Raw genomic sequence first — 19,544 nt, forward strand, 5'->3', positions numbered from 1 at the left:
TAGCTGAATCTGTAACAACAACAACATGCTGAACACGGCGTCATGTCCCAACGCAGTGCGGCGTGAGCAAGGTGTCGAAGACTGGGGCTTAACGCGGCTCAATATGTTCCATACACGTCTCCAACACACCAACACACACACACACACACACACTTAGAAGCTTGAAACTCAGATGAGTCACAGAGATGTTAGGAAGTTTTCTTTTAGCGTGAGAGTAGTGGGAAAATGGAATGCACTTCAGGAACAGGTTGTGGAAGCAAATACTATTCATAATTTTAAAACCAGGTATGATAGGGAAATGGGACAGGAGTCATTGCTGTAAACAACCGATACTCGAAAGGCGGGATCCAAGAGTCAATGCTCGATCCTGCAGACACAACTTGGTGAGTACAACTAGGTGAGTACACACACACACACACACACACACACACACACACACACACACACACACACACACACACACACACACACACACACACACACACACACACACACACACACACACACACACACCCAGCTCAACCTGGTTGAGCTGGGAATTATCACCCCCAAAAAAGAACTGGGAACCAAAGGGCTGGCGTACCGAAAGGGAAACTATGAGGAAATTAATAATTTCCTATGGGATATACATTGGGACACAGAACTCGGAACCAAGTCCGTACAAGACATGATGGACTATGTCACCCAAAAATGTCAGGAGGCTGTAAGCAGGTTTGTCCCAGCCCGACAGGAAAAAACAGAGAAGCAAAGGAAGAATCCGTGGTTTAATAAGGAATGTATGAAAGCAAAGGAGCTGAACAAAAGGGCATGGAGGAACTTCCGTAATAACAGAACACCAGAAAGTAGAGAGAGATACCAGAGAACCAGGAATGAGTATGTCAGTGTGAGAAGAGCAGCTGAGAAAAGGTATGAAAATGATATAGCTAATAAAGCCAAGACCGAACCAAAGCTACTACACAGTCACATCAGGAGGAAGACAACAGTGAAGGAACAGGTGATGAAACTTAGGGTGGGCGAGGACAGGTACACAGAGAATGACAAAGAGGTGTGTGAAGAACTCAACAAAAGGTTCCAGGAGGTCTTTACAATAGAACAGGGAGATGTCGCGGCGCTAGAAGAGGTGGCAGCAAACCAGGTGACCTTGGATAGGTTCGAAATTACAAGAGATGAGGTCAAGAAGCACCTATTGGAGCTGGATGTGAGAAAAGCTGTTGGGCCGGATGGAATCTCGCCATGGGTATTGAAAGAGTGTGCAGGAGCACTTTGCCTACCACTCTCCATAGTGTACAGTAGGTCACCGGAAACGGGGGACCTACCAGAAATATGGAAGACTGCTAATGTAGTACCAATATACAAAAAGGGTGACAGACAAGAGGCACTGAACTACAGGCCAGTGTCCTTAACTTGTATACCATGCAAGGTGATGGAAAAGATTGTGAGAAAAAACCTAGTAACACATCTGGAGAGAAGAGACTTCGTGACAACCCATCAACATGGGTTCAGGGAGGGTAAATCTTGCCTTACAGGATTGATAGAATTCTACGATCAGGTGACAAAGATTAAACAAGAAAGAGAAGGGTGGGCGGACTGCATTTTTTTGGACTGTCGGAAAGCCTTTGACACAGTACCCCATAAAAGGTTGATGCATAAGCTGGAGAAACAGGCAGGAGTAACTGGTAGGGCGCTCCAGTGGATAAGGGAGTACCTAAACAATAGGAAGCAGAGAGTTACAGTGAGGGGTGAGACCTCAGACTGGCGTGAAGTCACCAGTGGAGTCCCACAGGGCTCTGTACTTGGACCTATCCTGTTTCTGATATACGTAAATGATCTCCCAGAGGGTATAGACTCATTCCTCTCAATGTTTGCAAACGACGCCAAAATTATGAGAAGGATTAAGACAGAGGAGGACAGCTTGAGGCTTCAAGAAGACCTGGACAAGCTGCAGGAATGGTCGAACAAATGGCTGTTAAAGTTTAATCCAAGCAAATGTAATGTAATGAAGATAGGGTAGGAAGCAGGAGACCAGATACAAGGTATCACTTGGGAGATGAAATACTTCGAGAGTCCGAGAGAGAGAAAGACCTGGGGGTTGATATCACGCCAGACCTGTCCCATGAAGCTCATATCAAGAGGATAACAGCAGCAGCATATGCCAGGTTGGCTAACATAAGAACGGCCTTTAGAAACTTGTGTAAGGAATCTTTCAGAACATTATATACCACATATGTCAGACCAATCCTGGAGTATGCGGCACCAGCATGGAGTCCATATCTAGTCAAGCATAAGACTAAAATGGAAAAGGTTCAAAGGTTTGCCACCAGACTAGTACCCGAGCTGAGAGGTATGAGCTACGAGGAGAGACTACAGGAATTAAACCTCACTTCGTTGGAAGACAGAAGAGTTAGGGGGGACATGATCACCACATTCAAGATCCTCAAGGGAATCGACAGGGTTGATAAAGACAGGCTGTTTAACACAAGGGGCACTCGCACTAGGGGACACAGGTGGAAACTGAGTGCCCAAATGAGCCACAGAGATATTAGGAAGAACGTTTTTAGTGTCAGAGTGGTTGACAAATGGAATGCATTAGGAAGTGATGTGGTGGAGGCTGACTCCATACACAGTTTCAAGTGTAGATATGATAGAGCCCAATAGGCTCAGGAACCTGTACACCTGTTGATTGAGAGTTGAGAGGCGGGACCAAAGAGCCAGAGCTCAACCCCCGCAAGCACAACTAGGTGAGTACAACTAGGTGAGTACACACAGTATTATGATTGAGGAAGAAGATAGGTTTGTGGAGAAGATGATTGGGAAATTTGTAGAGAAGAGGGATGTTTGGATAGATGATCTAATCCAGGGGATTAAAAGTGAAGTCTTTAATAAGATACAGGACGAGGTTCAAAGATTCAAACAAGAGTTTATGGATTATATTCAAGAGGAAATCAGGAAGAGCAGGGTAGAATGGCAAGGAGAAATATCTAGGCTTACTAATGAATTTGGCAGGAATAAGGGAAGCTTGGCAGGGGAAGGGGGAGTAGTAGTAGGTGGAGTAGCGGGTGTGGGAGGGGTGGGGGTCAGCCAGGGAGGTGGGCCACCAGCATGACCCTGAACTGAGAAAGAGGACAATCATAATCCATGGATTGCTTGAAGCCAGGGCACCATCGAGGCAGGAAAGGATGGAGATTGAGGATTTGGAGCTATAGGGGATCTTGAGAGACATGAGAGCCCAGATGGCAGGGAATAAGGTGCAAGTCCAACGACGCATTGGGCCATAGAAATGTAACAGGAAACGACCTGTCCTGGTACAGTTCACTAACGAAGAGGCAGTGGATTACATACTGCATCACAAACACTTACTCAGAGGTAGCAAAAATTACTACAACGTATATATTGACAAATTCATGACGAAGGAGGAGCAGATAGCCCATAGAGCAAGCATACAACAATACAACTCTTCCCATTTGAGCGTAGCTACACATCCCAATGCTAATCCACACCATGCTAACCAGCTCACACCTTCTCAGGTCACTCCTTCCCCAAATCAGCCCTCTCTGCCCCTGCTTATCTCCCCAACACCTCCCTTGACCCCTCTGACCCCACTGCAGTCAAATTCATCCCACATTCCAAGGACCCCCTCATCACCTCAACTCCCAAAACCCGTCCAGCCCTCATCCCCTCAACCCCCCAAAACCCACCCAGCCCTCTTCCCCTCAACCCCAAGAACCCACCCAGCCCTCATCCCCTCAACACCCAAAACCTACCCAGCCCTCACCTCTCCTCATCCCCTCTCCTTCCATGTGACCCCCCACTCTTGCGAGGGGGGTGGGAAGTTTCCCCACCCCCTCTATCCTTCCCCCTCCCAACCTCTATCTGACTCCCAACCTTATGCTATCTCCCAACCCCTCTATGCCTATCAGACCCTCCCTAATCTTCAGATCCAGTATGCCCTTCCTACTCCAGACCTACCTACCCAGGCCCTACCCCAGACCCTCCTACCTACCTTCCTAGAAGCCCAGCCCCCATTAGCCCCCCAAGCACCCCTCCTGACCTCTTTCACCCCCATACACCCCCCGGACCCCCCCAGACACCCCCCGGATCCCCCTGGACATCCCCCGGATCCTCCCCACCCCCAGTCATCCCCCAGACACCCCCCAAGATCCCCCAGATCCCCCCTGCCCCCAGTCACCCCCCAGACACCCCCCAGATCCCCTCAGACCCCCAGAGAAAGGGAGAACTCTGGTACAAGAGTTTCCATGAAGAATCTCAAGGTTTGGTACACCAATGGTGATGGGGTATCTAATAGAGCAGAAGAGATAAAAGAAAGAGTGAGTGAAGCAGATCCTGACATAGTTGCAATTGTGGAAACTAAAATTAATGACATGATCTCAGATACAATCTTTCCTGAAGGGTACCAGGTGATACGAAAAGAGAGGACACAGAGACAGGGAGGGGGAGTGGCACTCCTAATAAAGCGGAAATGGAAGTTTGAAGGCCTGGGAAATCGAGTTACCAATGAGTGCACAAGCTTCATACATGGAACTCTGTCAGTAGATGGGAGGAAGATTGTGATCTTGGTAATCTACAATCCCCCACCAAACAGTAAAAGACCCAGGCAGGAGTATGATGACAACAACGATTCTTCGTGGCAGGGGATTGTATTCCAGGGACCTCCCCGAAACGCTACGCGTAATAGTGGCTGTACAAGAATGTAACAACTCTTGTATATATCTAAAAAAAAAAAAAAAAAAAAAAAAAAAAAAAAAAAAAAAAAAAAAAAAAAAAAAAAAAAGGCATGTATAGATGAACTGCAGAAGGCAGCAACACTAGCCCACAGAATGAGAGCGAAGCTGCTGATCATGGGGGACCTAAATCATGGGAGAGATAAATTAGGAATCAAGGAATCCCCATGGAGGGGACAAAACGTGGGGAGCAAAATTAGTAGATGTTATAGACAGGAATTTCCTAACACAACATGTGAAGGAAGACACAAGGGAAAGAGGAGGAGATGCACCGAGCCTATTAGACCTGATTTTCACCCAGAACGTAGAAGATATCGAGAATTTAGAGTATGAAATACCTCTAGGGGCCAGTGACCATTGTGTCCTAGTCTTTGACTACATGATGGAATTCAAACTTATGACCATGGGACAAGAGATCTGGGAAAGGAGAGTTGACTACAGGCAAGGGGACTATAAGAGGATAAGGGACTATCTGGGTGAAGTGCAGTGGGAGGAAGAAATTACAGGAAAAACAGTCCAAGATATGATGGACCTAGTCATACAGAAATGCCAGGAGGCCGAAGAGAGATTTATACCAACAGTAAAGGGCAAAAATAAGAAGGAATATAATAACCCATGGTTTAATAGACAGTGTCAGGAAGCAAAAATGGCCAGCAGGCGGGAGTGGAGGAAGTACAGAAGACAAAGGACAGAGGACAACAGGATCAGATACAACAGAGCTAGGAACGATTACATTAACATAAGACGAACATCGGAAAGGGACTATGAGAACGATATTGCAATCAAAGCGAAAAAACAACCCTAGTTACTACACAGTCATATAAGAAGAAAAATGTCTGTGAACGACCAAGTGACAAGACTAAGGAAGACAGAGGGGGCATATATTGAAGGTGACAAGGAAATCTGCGAGGCACTGAATGCCAGTTTCCATGGAGTGTTCACTACCGAGCCTCCCATTGTTGGAAGGGGTTACCCTACATGAAAGACTATCAGATATAGAGGTGACAGCAGAGGAGGTAATGAAACAGTTGACAACTCTAGATGCAACTAAAGCAGTTGGACCAGACAAAGTATCACCGTGGATACTAAAAGAAGCAGCGCAGGCCCTCAGCATGCCTCTGGCAATGATCTTTAATGAGTCACTTATGTCGGGAGAATTGCCCAGTTGCTGGAAGAAGGCAAGTGTCGTGCCGATCTTCAAGAAAGGTGATAGGGAGGAGGCACTTAACTATAGACCTGTATCACTGACAAGCATCCCCTGTAAAATACTGGAAAGAATAATTAGGCTACGACTGGTTGCACACCTGGAGAACATTAGGTTTGTGAACAAACATCAACATGGGTTCTGGACAGGGAAATCGTGCCTAACAAACCTTCTGGAATTCTATGATAAAATAACGAGGATAAGACAGGACAGAGATGGTTGGGCAGACTGCATATTTCTGGACTGCTAAAAAGCCTTTGATACAGTACCGCACATGAGACTGCTGTTCAGGCTCGAGAGGCAGGCGGGGGTGGGGGGAAAGGTCCTAGCATGGATAAGGAACTACCTAACAGGAAGGAGACAAAGAGTTACGGTAAGGGGCGAGAAGTCGGACTGGCGAACAGTAACAAGTGGAGTACCACAAGGATCGGTGCTGGGACCAATTCTATTTGTTGTATATGTTAACGACATGTTTACAGGCGTAGAGTCCTACATGTCGATGTTTGCGGATGACGCAAAGTTGACGAGAAGAGTTGTGACAGATGAGGATTGCAGGATCCTCCAAGAGGACCTAAACAGGTTGAAGAGATGGTCAGAGAAATGGCTACTGGAATTCATCACGAGCAAATGTAAAGTTATGGAAATGGGACTAGGAGATAGGAGACCAAAGGGACAGTACACAATGAAGGGGAACAGCCAACCTGTGACGACGCGCGAAAGAGACCTGGGTGTGGACGTAACACCTAATCTATCTCCTGAGGCACATATAAATAGGATAACAACAGCAGCGTACTCTACACTGGCAAAAGTTAGAACATCATTCAGAAACCTAAGTAAGGAGGCATTTAGGGCGCTTTACACTGCCTACGTGAGGCCAGTCTTAGAGTATGCTGCCTCATCATGGAGTCCCTATCTGAAGAAGCATATAATGAAACTGGAAAAGGTTCATAGGTTTGCAACGAGACTCGTCCCAGAGCTACGAGGGATGGGGTATGAGGAGCGCCTGAGGGAACTGTGCCTTACGACACTAGAAAGAAGAAGGGAGAGGGGGGACATGATAGGAACGTATAAAATACTCAGAGGGATTGACAGAGTGGACATACACGAAATGTTCACACGGAATAGTAACAGAACGAGGGGACATGGATGGAAGCTTGAAACTCAGATGAGTCACAGAGATGTTAGGAGGTTTTCTTTTAGCGTGAGAGTAGTAGGAAAATGGAATGCACTTCAGGAACAGGTTGTGGAAGCAAATACTATTCATAATTTTAAAACCAGGTATGATAGGGAAATGGGACAGGAGTCATTGCTGTAAACAACCGATGCTCGGAAGGCGGGATCCAAGAGTCAATGCTCGATCCTGCAGACACAACTAGGTGAGTACAACTAGGTGAGTACACATACCCCCTACCCCAAACCCTCCCTGCCCCCACTCAAATACCCAGCCACATCTCCCTCCGCCCCCACACCCAATCCCCACCCTTCTACCCCTCCCCTCCTCCCGCCGAGTCCCCCCCCCCTCCCCCCCTTTTCCTTTCCGTCCTTCCTCTCCTTTTACCCCATACCCTCCTTGTCCCTCCCCCTTCACTTGACTCCCCACCCCTTATCCCAGTATCCTCTGCAACCCTGTTATCCACCTCACAAATCCTCACACCCATGGAACAGCTTCCCCCAACAGCAGAACACTCACCAAGGAGGAGATTTGAGAAGGGACAGAAGAAAGTGAGCCTCAAGGCAATGTACACTAACATAGATGGAATTACAAATAGAGCAAATGAACTTGGAGAATGGGTACTAGAGGAAAACCCAGACATAATAGCTCTCACAGAAACAAAGCTAACGAAAACCATAACAAATGCAGTGTTCCCACAGGACTATTATGTTATGAGGAAAGAGAGAGAAGGAAGAGGTGGTGGTGGTGTAGCCCTGCTGGTAAGAAAGGCTAGGATTTTGAGATGGTTGTTCAGGGATGTGACGGTTTCAGTGACTACATAACAGGCACAATAACAACTGGAGGGCAAAAAGTTATAGTCGTAGTCATATATAATCCAAAATCAAATGACAGAAGACCCAGATAGGAATATGATAGAAACAACATGGCCCCCATTAACATAATAGAGAGAGTAGCTTCTGTTGCTAGCAGTAATGGATCTGGACTACTAATCATGAGAGACTTCAACCATGGGAAGATAGATTGGGAGAACAGAGACCAGCATGGAGGACCAGAAACATGGAGAGCTAAGCTGCTGGACCTGGCAACAAGGAACTTTCTAAGCCAGCACATCAAGGAACCAAAAAGAATGAGAGGAGAAGATGAACCAGCAATGCTTGATTTGATATTTACCCTAAATGAGTGGGATATAAGGGAAGTCAAGATGGAAGCGCCCTTGGGAATGAGTGACCACAGTATATTGAACATTGAGTACCTGGTAGAGCTAGGAATTATCTCCCCCAAAAAAGAACTAGGAAACAAAAGGCTGGCATACCGAAAGGGAAATTATGAGTAGATGAGAAGCTTCCTAAGGGAAATACCTTGGGACACAGACCTCAGAGATAAGTCTGTACAAGATATGATGGACTATGTCACCCAAAAGTGTCAGGAGGCAGTAAGCAGATACATCCCGGCCCAAAAGGAAAAATCCGAGAAGCAAAAGAAGAATCCCTGGTATAATAGGGCATGTATGGAAGCAAAAGAAACTGAACAAAAGGGCGGGGAGGAACTTCCGGAATAACAGAACACCAGAAAGCAGAGAGAGATACCAGAGAACCAGGAATGAGTATGTCAGGGTGAGAAGAGAAGCAGAGAAAAGTTATGAAAATGATATAGCAAACAAAGGCAAGACCGAACCAAAGCTACTCCACAGTCACATCAGAAGGAAAACAACAGTGAAATAACAGGTAGTGAAACTTAGAACAGGCGAGGACAGGTATACAGAGAATGAAAAAAGAGGTGTGTGAAGAACTCAACAAGAGGTTCCAGGAGATCTTCACAACAGAACAAGGTGAGGTCACTGTAGTAGGAGAAAGGGAAGTAAACCAGGCGGCCTTGGAAGGGTTCGAAATTACGAGAGAGGAGGTCAAGAGACACCTGCTGGATCTGGACGTTAGAAAGGCTGTTGGTCCAGACGGGATCTCACCATGGGTACTGAGAGAGTATGCAGAGGCACTTTGCTTGCCACTCTCCATAGTGTATAGTAGGTCACTGGAGACGGGAGACCTACCAGAAATATGGAAGAAGGTAAATGTGGTCCCAATATACAAAAAGGGCGACAGGCAAGAGGCACTGAACTACAGGCCAGTGTCCTTTAACTTGTATAACATGCAAGGTGATGGAGAAGATCGTGAGAAAAAACCTGGTATCACATCTGGAGAGAAGGGACTTCGTGACAAATCGCCAACATGGGTTCAGGGAAGGTAAATCTTGCCTGACCGGCTTAATAGAATTCTACGATCAGGTGACAAAGATTAAGCAAGAAAGAGAGGGCTGGGCGGACTGCATTTTCTTGGATTGTCGGAAAGCCTTTGACACAGTACTGCATAAGAGGCTGGTACATAAGCTGGAGAGACAGGCAGGTGTAGCTGGTAAGGTGCTCCAGTGGATAAGGGAGTACCTAAGCAATAGGAAGCAGAGAGTTACGGTGAGGGGTGAGACCTCCGATTGGCGTGAAGTCACCAGTGGAGTCCCACAGGGCTCTGTACTCGGTCCTATCTTGTTTCTGATATATGTAAATGATCTCCCGGAGGGTATAGATTCATTTCTTTCAATGTGGACGATGCCAAAATTATGAGAAGGATTAAGACAGAAGAGGACTGTTTGAGGCTTCAAGAAGACCTAGACAAGCTGAAGGAATGGACGAACAAATAGTTGTTAGAGTTTAACCCAACCAAATGAAATGTAATGAAGATAGGTGTAGGGAGCAGGAGGCCAGATACAAGGTATCAACTGGGAGAGGAAATTCTTCAGGAGTCAGAGAAAGAAAAAGACTTGGGGGTTGATATCACGCCAGACCTGTCTCCTGCAGCCCATATCAAGAGGATAACATCAGCGGCATATGCCAGGCTCGCCAACATACGAACGGCATTCAGAAACTTGTGTAAAGAATCATTCAGAACTTTGTATACCACATATGTCAGACCAATCCTGGAGTATGCAGCCCCAGCATGGAGTCCATATCTAGTCAAGGATAAGACTAAACTGGAAAAGGTTCAAAGGTTTGCCATCAGACTAGTACCCGAGCTGAGAGGTATGAGCTACGAGGAGAGATTACAGGAATTAAACCTCACTTCGTTTGAAGACTGAAGAGTTAGGGGGGGACATGATCTCCACATTCAAGATTCTCAAGGGAATTGATAGGGTAGATAAAGACAGGCTATTTAACACAAGGGGTGCACGCACAAGGGGACACAGGTGGAAACTGAGTGCTCAAATGAGCCACAGAGATATTAGAAAGAACTTTTTTAGTGTCAGAGTGGTTGACAAATGGAATGAATGCATTAGGAAGTGATGTGGTGGAGGCTGACTCCATACACAGTTTCAAGTATAGATATGATAGAGCTCAATAGGCTCAGGAATCTGTACACCTATTGATTGACGGTTGAGAGGCGGGACCAAAGAGCCAGAGCTCAGCCCCCGCAAACACAACTAGTTGAGTACAACTAGGTGAGTACAGGCTGGAGTTGCTGCGTTCCATACCCACTGTGTAGGCCTGGACGAAATAGCGATGCGGTGAGATTAATGTCAATGTCTTACGTTGGAATGAAATTCACGGAATTTCTACTGAACACTCCCTGATTACTGTAGAGCCTCCCTGATACTTTTAATGCTATGTACCTTATTCAATGAGACAATGACGAGCGATGTGAGAATTAAATGGGGGATTCACAAAACAGTCTGTTGCCTTCTGCTTTGGCAATGATAACGCAGTTGACTCTACGTTAGTGTTAAGTACACTCCTTACTTAAATCAATGTACTATCGGCCGCGAATACCAGATACTGCATATCTTAAAGCGGACTTGCGTCGAGGTACAATGAGATGGAGCAACATAATGGTCGTTACGGACAATGTTTCACATAGTTTGGCCGAACCACGTGAACCACACGTCATACAAGCATAACAACCCAGGACAGAACCACGTGAACCACACGTCATACAAGCATAACAACCCTGGACAGAACCACGTGAACCACACGTCATACAAGCATAACAACCCTGGACAGAACCACGTGAACCACACGTCATACAAGCATAACAACCCTGGACAGAACCACGTGAACCACACGTCATACAAGCATAACAACCCTGGACAGAACCACGTGAACCACACGTCATACAAGCATAACAACCCTGGACAGAACCACGTGAACCACACGTCATACAAGCATAACAACCCTGGACAGAACCACGTGAACCACACGTCATACAAGCATAACAACCCTGGACAGAACCACGTGAACCACACGTCATACAAGCATAACAACCCTGGACAGAACCACGTGAACCACACGTCATACAAGCATAACAACCCTGGACAGAACCACGTGAACCACACGTCATACAAGCATAACAACCCTGGACAGAACCACGTGAACCACACGTCATACAAGCATAACAACCCTGGACAGAACCACGTGAACCACACGTCATACAAGCATAACAACCCTGGACAGAACCACGTGAACCACACGTCATACAAGCATAACAACCCTGGACAGAACCACGTGAACCACACGTCATACAAGCATAACAACCCTGGACAGAACCACGTGAACCACACGTCATACAAGCATAACAACCCTGGACAGAACCACGTGAACCACACGTCATACAAGCATAACAACCCTGGACAGAACCACGTGAACCACACGTCATACAAGCATAACAACCCTGGACAGAACCACGTGAACCACACGTCATACAAGCATAACAACCCTGGACAGAACCACGTGAACCACACGTCATACAAGCATAACAACCCTGGACAGAACCACGTGAACCACACGTCATACAAGCATAACAACCCTGGACAGAACCACGTGAACCACACGTCATACAAGCATAACAACCCTGGACAGAATAAATTTGGCGCCCAAACCAGGACCGGGCCAAGCTGGTCGTCAGTGTGTTTGACGACCAATCACAGAATAGCGCCTCAGAGGTTTAGGTGGCTCCACCACTCACGACTTCCCTTGAGGAGGCTTGATAATGGGCCTGACAGGTGAATGGACATCACTTTGCATTCGTAGTCCTGAGGTTCCGGGATCGATCCCCGGTAGAGGCGGAAACAAATGTGCATAGTTCCTTTAACCCTGATGCACCTGTTCACCTTGCAGTAAATAGGTACCTAGGAGTTAGACAGCTGCTACGGGCGGCTTCCTGGTGGGTGTGTAACAAAAAAAGGATGCCTGGTCGAGGACCGGGCCACAGGGACGCTAAGTCCCGAAATAATCTTAAGATAACCTGAAGATGGTCCAGGACGGACCGAAACGTCGTCGTCTTTTCATCGTCTGGTGCGTGGTTTGGTCAACATTCTTCAGCCACGTTATTGTGACTCATCATATCATCAGCACATGAATAACAATGACTACGTCCAAAAAATGAACCAGTTATTGGATGACAGAGACTCTTACTTACCTGTTAATAGTGATCCTATTGAAAAAAGTTATAACACATTTTAACAAAACTCTTAAAACATTGCTCAAGAACGATAAGGAGTTGATTTCATAAGTTTTTAAGTCATTTCCCCTTCCATACCATTTCTGTATGGTCTTATTGAAACACACAAACCAAATAATCCTGCAAGACCTATTATTAGTTCTGTTGGATCTGTGGCATATAGACTTTCCAAATAGCTTGTCCCGGTCTTGTCCCCAGTAGGAGGTGCCATTGCCTACTCACACATAACAAACAACTTGGACGTAGTTAACAAGTTGTCTGGTATGAAATTAAATTTTGATTTTAAACTTGTGAGTTTTGACGTTTCGGCTCTGTTCACTAGGGTTCCTGTTGATGACTTGTTGGCATTCTTCCGGGATCTACTCCCTAAATATAATTTAACTTTACCTACTAACACCATTGTTGAACTCATAAAATTGTGCATTAAAGATAATTATTTCAGCTTTAATGATTCATTATATAAAACAAACATTTGGCATGGTGATGGGAAATCCTCTCTCCCCCTGTTTTGAACAATTTGGACATGGAATGTTTTGAAACGAATATCTTAACCGGGATTTTACCCTCGAATTTGGTGTGTTATAGGTATGTTGACGGTATACGATGCCTGTGGCCGGTTAACCATGACCGAATTGATTTTTTCATTCAGCTTAATTCGCTGGTCCCTGTCAATTAAATTCACAATTGAGAATGAAGAGAATGATGTTCTGCCTTTTTTTAGACATCATGATTCACAGAATTAGCAGGAGTTTCAAATTCGATGTATATAGGAAACCAACCAATGTGTGCTCGAATGTTCATTTTTACTCAAATCATAATGTTCAGGTTAAGGTAGCAGTATTTTCTGGAAGGTTTCTCAGAGCCCTGAGGGTTTGCAGCCCAGAATTTTTTGATGAAGAAATAACGAAATATTTGAAATTGGGAAGAAATTAAAATACCCAAAATCAGTCTTGGATCTCGCGTTTGGTCAAGCAAAAAGGACGTTCTACAAACAAACTCCCTAGTCTAAACCAAAACTAAAAAACTAATATATGAATATGTGAAAACAACTTTCTATTGTGCACTGCCACACAAGGGCAGGGATGGGTTCATAAGCGATGCAGCTTAGAAGTAATATAAATAAAAATGTTCTTCATTCTTTAAAATGGACAAGCAAATTTTGGATAAATTGTCGGGATATCGTCCAGAACACCTGAGTCAATGAAATAGTTACACAGTTGGTGGTACAAGAGGCCAGGAGGTCTAAAGTCTTTTACGGTTTCACATTCAACAATATGAATCCTAGTGAATGCATTAAAGGTTTATCACAGAGTTTACAATCTGAATATTCTGGTAATGGCTCAGCCTCACTAACCTGCCAGATGTGTCTATAGCTAAGGCGAATTCGTGCAATGACTACATCACATTGCCTGGTCCGGTTACTGTGCTGACCATACTAATACCTATTATTACAAAACTTGTCATAGCTTTTAATACTGCAGCTTTCAGGTCTCTGGGCATTTCTTAGTTCTTCTAAATCTGAATTAATTTCTCTAATTTGTATGTTTCTAATAATTGCATTAGATAGTCCAAAGTCATAATCAATGTTTTCTTTCCTGCAAACCTCATTGGCCAATCGATATACAAAGTCATGTTTTCCAACTCCAACATGAGATGAGATCCACACAAATTTTATACAGTAGTTATTATCATTGGCAAAAATTACATTCCATTCAATATTACAAACTTCTTCCGACATACATTGTGATGGGTTATTTAAGGACTGCAGAGCACTTTTAGTCGCAGAATATCACTCCAACACCATTGAGCTTAAGGTACTCAGTGGCAAGATAAATACCCAATAGCTCAGTCTGTGTCGTGCTTGCCCAGTTGTTCAGTCTCTGTATACTAGACATGATCATTTCATTCCCTTTATGCACAACCTGTTCTACCAGTGCCTAGCTGCACGGAGCCATCATTAAAGGCATAGGATTCCGTCGGTTTGAGAGTTTGAAGATGACGGTCAATTGCTTCTAATGTTATACATCTCATAGTTCCAGTGTTATACATTTGTTTGACACTGATTGGAGTATAATGCAAAGAGACCTACACATCTTTCCAAGGGGAGAATATAGTGAACAGTTTTACCAGGATTAAGAGACACAGTCAGTTTCAGAAGATTATAGGCACAACAACTGAGCCACACACTGTAAGGAGCTTTTTGCGGCGAATTGAGGGAACAATCAGAATTGTTTAGAATGGATCTCAATTTAATTTGAATAGAGCTGAAGGGGACCATTATTTTTCAAAGTTTTAGCGCAAAACATAGTACTAAGTATAACTATTCTTTCGTAAATGGAAGGTAATTTTAGTTCCTTTCTCATGTTAACAATTCTGACAGTTCTTGGACAACCCAGGATGATGCGCATGGCATCATTCTGTACTACATCTAGGCCTTGTAATTGTTTAGGAGAAAAATTAAGAAGATGCAAGGCATAATAATCAACAACAGATCGTATAAAGGCAATTTAAAAACTACGAGTATATTTTATGTTAATGCCAAATCCTTTACGCTCAAGAGTTTTGAGAGGTTAAAGACGCTCAACAAGTTTTTTGCGCAGGTTGCTGATGAGATTTGTATCATTAACCTCGACTCCAAGATACTTATAAGACTCACAAGTCTCCACGGGCACTCCATTAATAGTATAATTAACATGAAGAGAATGGGGAATAAGAACCCTTGTTTTATCAACAGAGATCATGAGGCCACATTCTACTACTTTCTTGGAGAATGCATCAAGTAACACTTGTAACCTTGGTTTACTGTGTGCCATAATACAAATATCATCAGCATAACATATGACAGCTTCAGTAGGTTGTACAGGTATGTCATGGATAAGTTTGTGCATAAGTATATTGACAAGCATAGGGCTTAGGACACCACCTTGAGGTGTGCCTAGTTCGAATGCATCTGTTTTTGCACTTTTAACTCCTTTAAATAGGACACTAGCGACACTAATTCCTGTGAGCTTCAGTAGTAGTCAGGGGAAAGTCGAATACTCCAGTTTGGCAGCAGGATGCTGCTTCTGGAAACTTTCCTTATTAACACTACTCAATAGCTCGGTCAACTGAGTATCGGCCTCACACACGTGGGGTCCAGGGTTCGAGTCTGCTAGAGCCCAGGTGGATGGAAAGAACCCAGTTTATGGAACTCACTCACCAGTGAATAAAATAATTGTTCAACCTATGTCGTATTCAAAAGTAAAACCAAAAAGTACCTAAATTCATCCTCATAGTTTTCTACTTTGTGCTTCAAACTCACACCAGGTGTGGCGCCACAACATGCTCTCACACCTGGTGTGGCGCCACAACATGTTCCCACACCAGGTGTGACGCCACAACATGCTCTCACACCTGGTGTGGCGCCACAACATGTTCCTACACCAGGTGTGGCGCCACAACATGCTCCCACACCAGGTGTGGCGCCACAACATGCTCCCACACCAGGTGTGGCGCCACAACATGCTCCCACACCAGGTGTGGCGCCACAACATGCTCCCACACCAGGTGTGGCGCCACAACATGCTCCCACACCAGGTGTGGCGCCACAACATGCTCCCACACCAGGTGTGGCGCCACACCATGTTCCCACACCAGGTGTGGCGCCACAACATGCTCCCACACCAGGTGTGGCGCCACAACATGCTCCCACACCAGGTGTGGCGCCACAACATGCTCCCACACCAGGTGTGGCGCCACAACATGTTCCCACACCTGGTGTGGCGCCACAACATGTTCCCACACCAGGTGTGGCGCCACAACATGTTCCCACACCTGGTGTGGCGCCACAACATGTTCCCACACCAGGTGTGGCGCCACAACATGTTCCCACACCTGGTGTGGCGCCACAACATGCTCCCACACCAGGTGTGGCGCCACAACATGTTCCCACACCAGGTGTGGCGCCACAACATGTTCCCACACCAGGTGTGGCGCCACAACATGTTCCCACACCAGGTGTGGCGCCACAACATGTTCCCACACCAGGTGTGGCGCCACAACATGTTCCCACACCAGGTGTGGCGCCACAACATGTTCCCACACCAGGTGTGGCGCCACAACATGTTCCCACACCAGGTGTGGCGCCACAACATGTTCCCACACCAGGTGTGGCGCCACAACATGTTCCCACACCAGGTGTGGTGCCACAACATGTTCCCACACCAGGTGTGGCGCCACAACATGTTCCCACACCAGGTGTGGTGCCACAACATGCTCCCACACCAGGTGTGGCGCCACAACATGCTCCCACACCAGGTGTGGCGCCACAACATGCTCCCACACCAGGTGTGGCGCCACAACATGTTCCCACACCAGGTGTGGCGCCACAACATGCTCCCACACCAGGTGTGGCGCCACAACATGCTCCCACACCAGGTGTGGCGCCACAACATGCTCCCACACCAGGTGTGGCGCCACAACATGTTCCCACACCTGGTGTGGCGCCACAACATGTTCCCACACCAGGTGTGGCGCCACAACATGTTCCCACACCTGGTGTGGCGCCACAACATGTTCCCACACCAGGTGTGGCGCCACAACATGTTCCCACACCTGGTGTGGCGCCACAACATGCTCCCACACCAGGTGTGGCGCCACAACATGTTCCCACACCAGGTGTGGCGCCACAACATGTTCCCACACCAGGTGTGGCGCCACAACATGTTCCCACACCAGGTGTGGCGCCACAACATGTTCCCACACCAGGTGTGGCGCCACAACATGTTCCCACACCAGGTGTGGCGCCACAACATGTTCCCACACCAGGTGTGGCGCCACAACATGTTCCCACACCAGGTGTGGCGCCACAACATGTTCCCACACCAGGTGTGGCGCCACAACATGTTCCCACACCAGGTGTGGCGCCACAACATGTTCCCACACCAGGTGTGGTGCCACAACATGTTCCCACACCAGGTGTGGCGCCACAACATGTTCCCACACCAGGTGTGGTGCCACAACATGCTCCCACACCAGGTGTGGCGCCACAACATGTTCCCACACCAGGTGTGGTGCCACAACATGCTCCCACACTAGTGTGACGCCTCCACGCTGCCCACAGCTTCAGCGTGCGGTTGGGACTGGACAGAGAACCCGGTGACGGGGGAGTGTTACCGCCTGGAGCTGGAGGAGCTGACCTTCGCTGACGCCCGCGCCGTGTGTCTGGAGCAGTGGTACGGCGAGGGACAGTCCTCGCCAGACCTCGTCTCCCTCTACTCTTCACAGGAGCAGTCATTTGTTTTCGGTGAGTTGCTTCTCCACTCCTGTGTTTACTGTGTTAGTGAGGACAATATCGTACACTTGGACGTGACTGTTGTACCAGTTAGTGAGGACAATATCGTACACTTGGACGTGACTGTTGCACCAGTTAGTGAGGACAATATCGTACACTCGGACGTGACTGTTGTACCAGTTAGTGGGGACGATATCGTACACTTGGACGTGACTGTTGTACCAGTTAGTGACGACGATATCGTACACTTGGACGTGACTGTTGTACCAGTTAGTGAGGACAATGTTGTACACTTGGACGTGACTGTTGTACCAGTTAGTGAGGACAATGTTGTACACTTGGACGTGACTGTTGTACCAGTTAGTGAGGACAATGTTGTACACTTGGACGTGACTGTTGTACCAGTTAGTGAGGACAATGTTGTACACTTGGACGTGACTGTTGTACCAGTAAGTGAGGACAATGTTGTACACTTGGACGTGACTGTTGTACCAGTTAGTGAGGACAATGTTGTACACTTGGACGTGACTGTTGTACCAGTTAGTGAGGACAATGTTGTACACTTGGACGTGACTGTTGTACCAGTTAGTGAGGACAATATCGTACACTTGGACGTGACTGTTGTACCAGTTAGTGAGGACAATGTCGTACACTTGGACATGACTGTTGTACCAGTTAGTGAGGACAATATCGTACACTTGGACGTGACTATTGTACCAGTTAGTGAGGACAAAGTTGAGTGTTGTACACGTAGATGTGACAGTAGCATAATGGTCTGAGTAGTGGGTTCGCAACCGAATGGTCCCGTGTTCGAGACGTTTGGGCATATTTTCTAATAATGTTCACCTAGCAGCAACTAGTTACCCGGGAGTTAGTCAGCTGTTGTGGGTTGCATCTGGAGAACGTCAGTAGTTAACCTAGTGGGACCTCAAGGAGTCTAATAGACTCCCTGGCCCCCTGGCAATGGGAAACCACACATAAAACTACCGCAGCAGGAATATACCTATTTCACTCTTATTATGAATAACGGAATTTACGTAATTACTAACGGGGTTAAACCTGAGAACACATTGCTTTAGTAAAGGAAGGGAACTATTAGGGGAAAGCGCCAAGCCATTATGACTATATAGCACTTGGAAGAGATCAGGATTAAGCTTTGGGATGGGACGGGGGAAGGAATGGTGTCCAAGCACTTGGACGGTCGGGTATTGAACGCCGACCTGCATGAAGGAGAGACCATTGCTCTTCCATCCAGCCCAAGAGGTTGGTTGCTTTAGTAAAGGTAACGTTCACAAACCAACCAAAACGCACCGCACGAACGGAATATCCCCTCCTGGCATAATAACATCACTTCATATCAAGAGAATAATTCAGCTATTTTAGTGACTCATGTTTGTGGAATAATTCCTATGTACACGAGGCTGGACCTTGCAGACCTGGTGGCTAGACAGGACCTGAGCCAGACGGGGCTGTGGATTGGCATGAAGAACGACATTGACGGCAACAGATGGATGGACGGAACACCCGGAGCTTACTTCAACTGGGCTGACGGTGAACCCAGCAGCTATTATTTCGACGAGAACTGTATTGGTAAGTGGTCCGTCTCACTGTGATGGTAAGTGGTCCGTCTCACAGTGCTTGTAAGTGGCCCGTC

General features: G+C 46.5%; 1 protein-coding gene across 1 annotated transcript in view; it reads left to right on the forward strand.

Moving 5' to 3' along the window:
- LOC138352860 (MAGE-like protein 2) overlaps nt 1–17,699 on the forward strand; it is a 43,701-nt gene extending 26,002 nt beyond the window's left edge. The window contains exon 5 of the mRNA XM_069305412.1: nt 15,925–17,699. Coding sequence (XP_069161513.1) covers nt 15,925–17,699 — 1,775 coding nt within the window. The remainder of the gene's footprint in view (nt 1–15,924) is intronic.
- Nucleotides 17,700–19,544: the final 1,845 nt, after the last annotated feature.

This window comes from Procambarus clarkii, chromosome 55 (assembly GCF_040958095.1).
Source record: "Procambarus clarkii isolate CNS0578487 chromosome 55, FALCON_Pclarkii_2.0, whole genome shotgun sequence".
NCBI classification, from domain to species: Eukaryota; Metazoa; Arthropoda; class Malacostraca; order Decapoda; family Cambaridae; genus Procambarus; species Procambarus clarkii.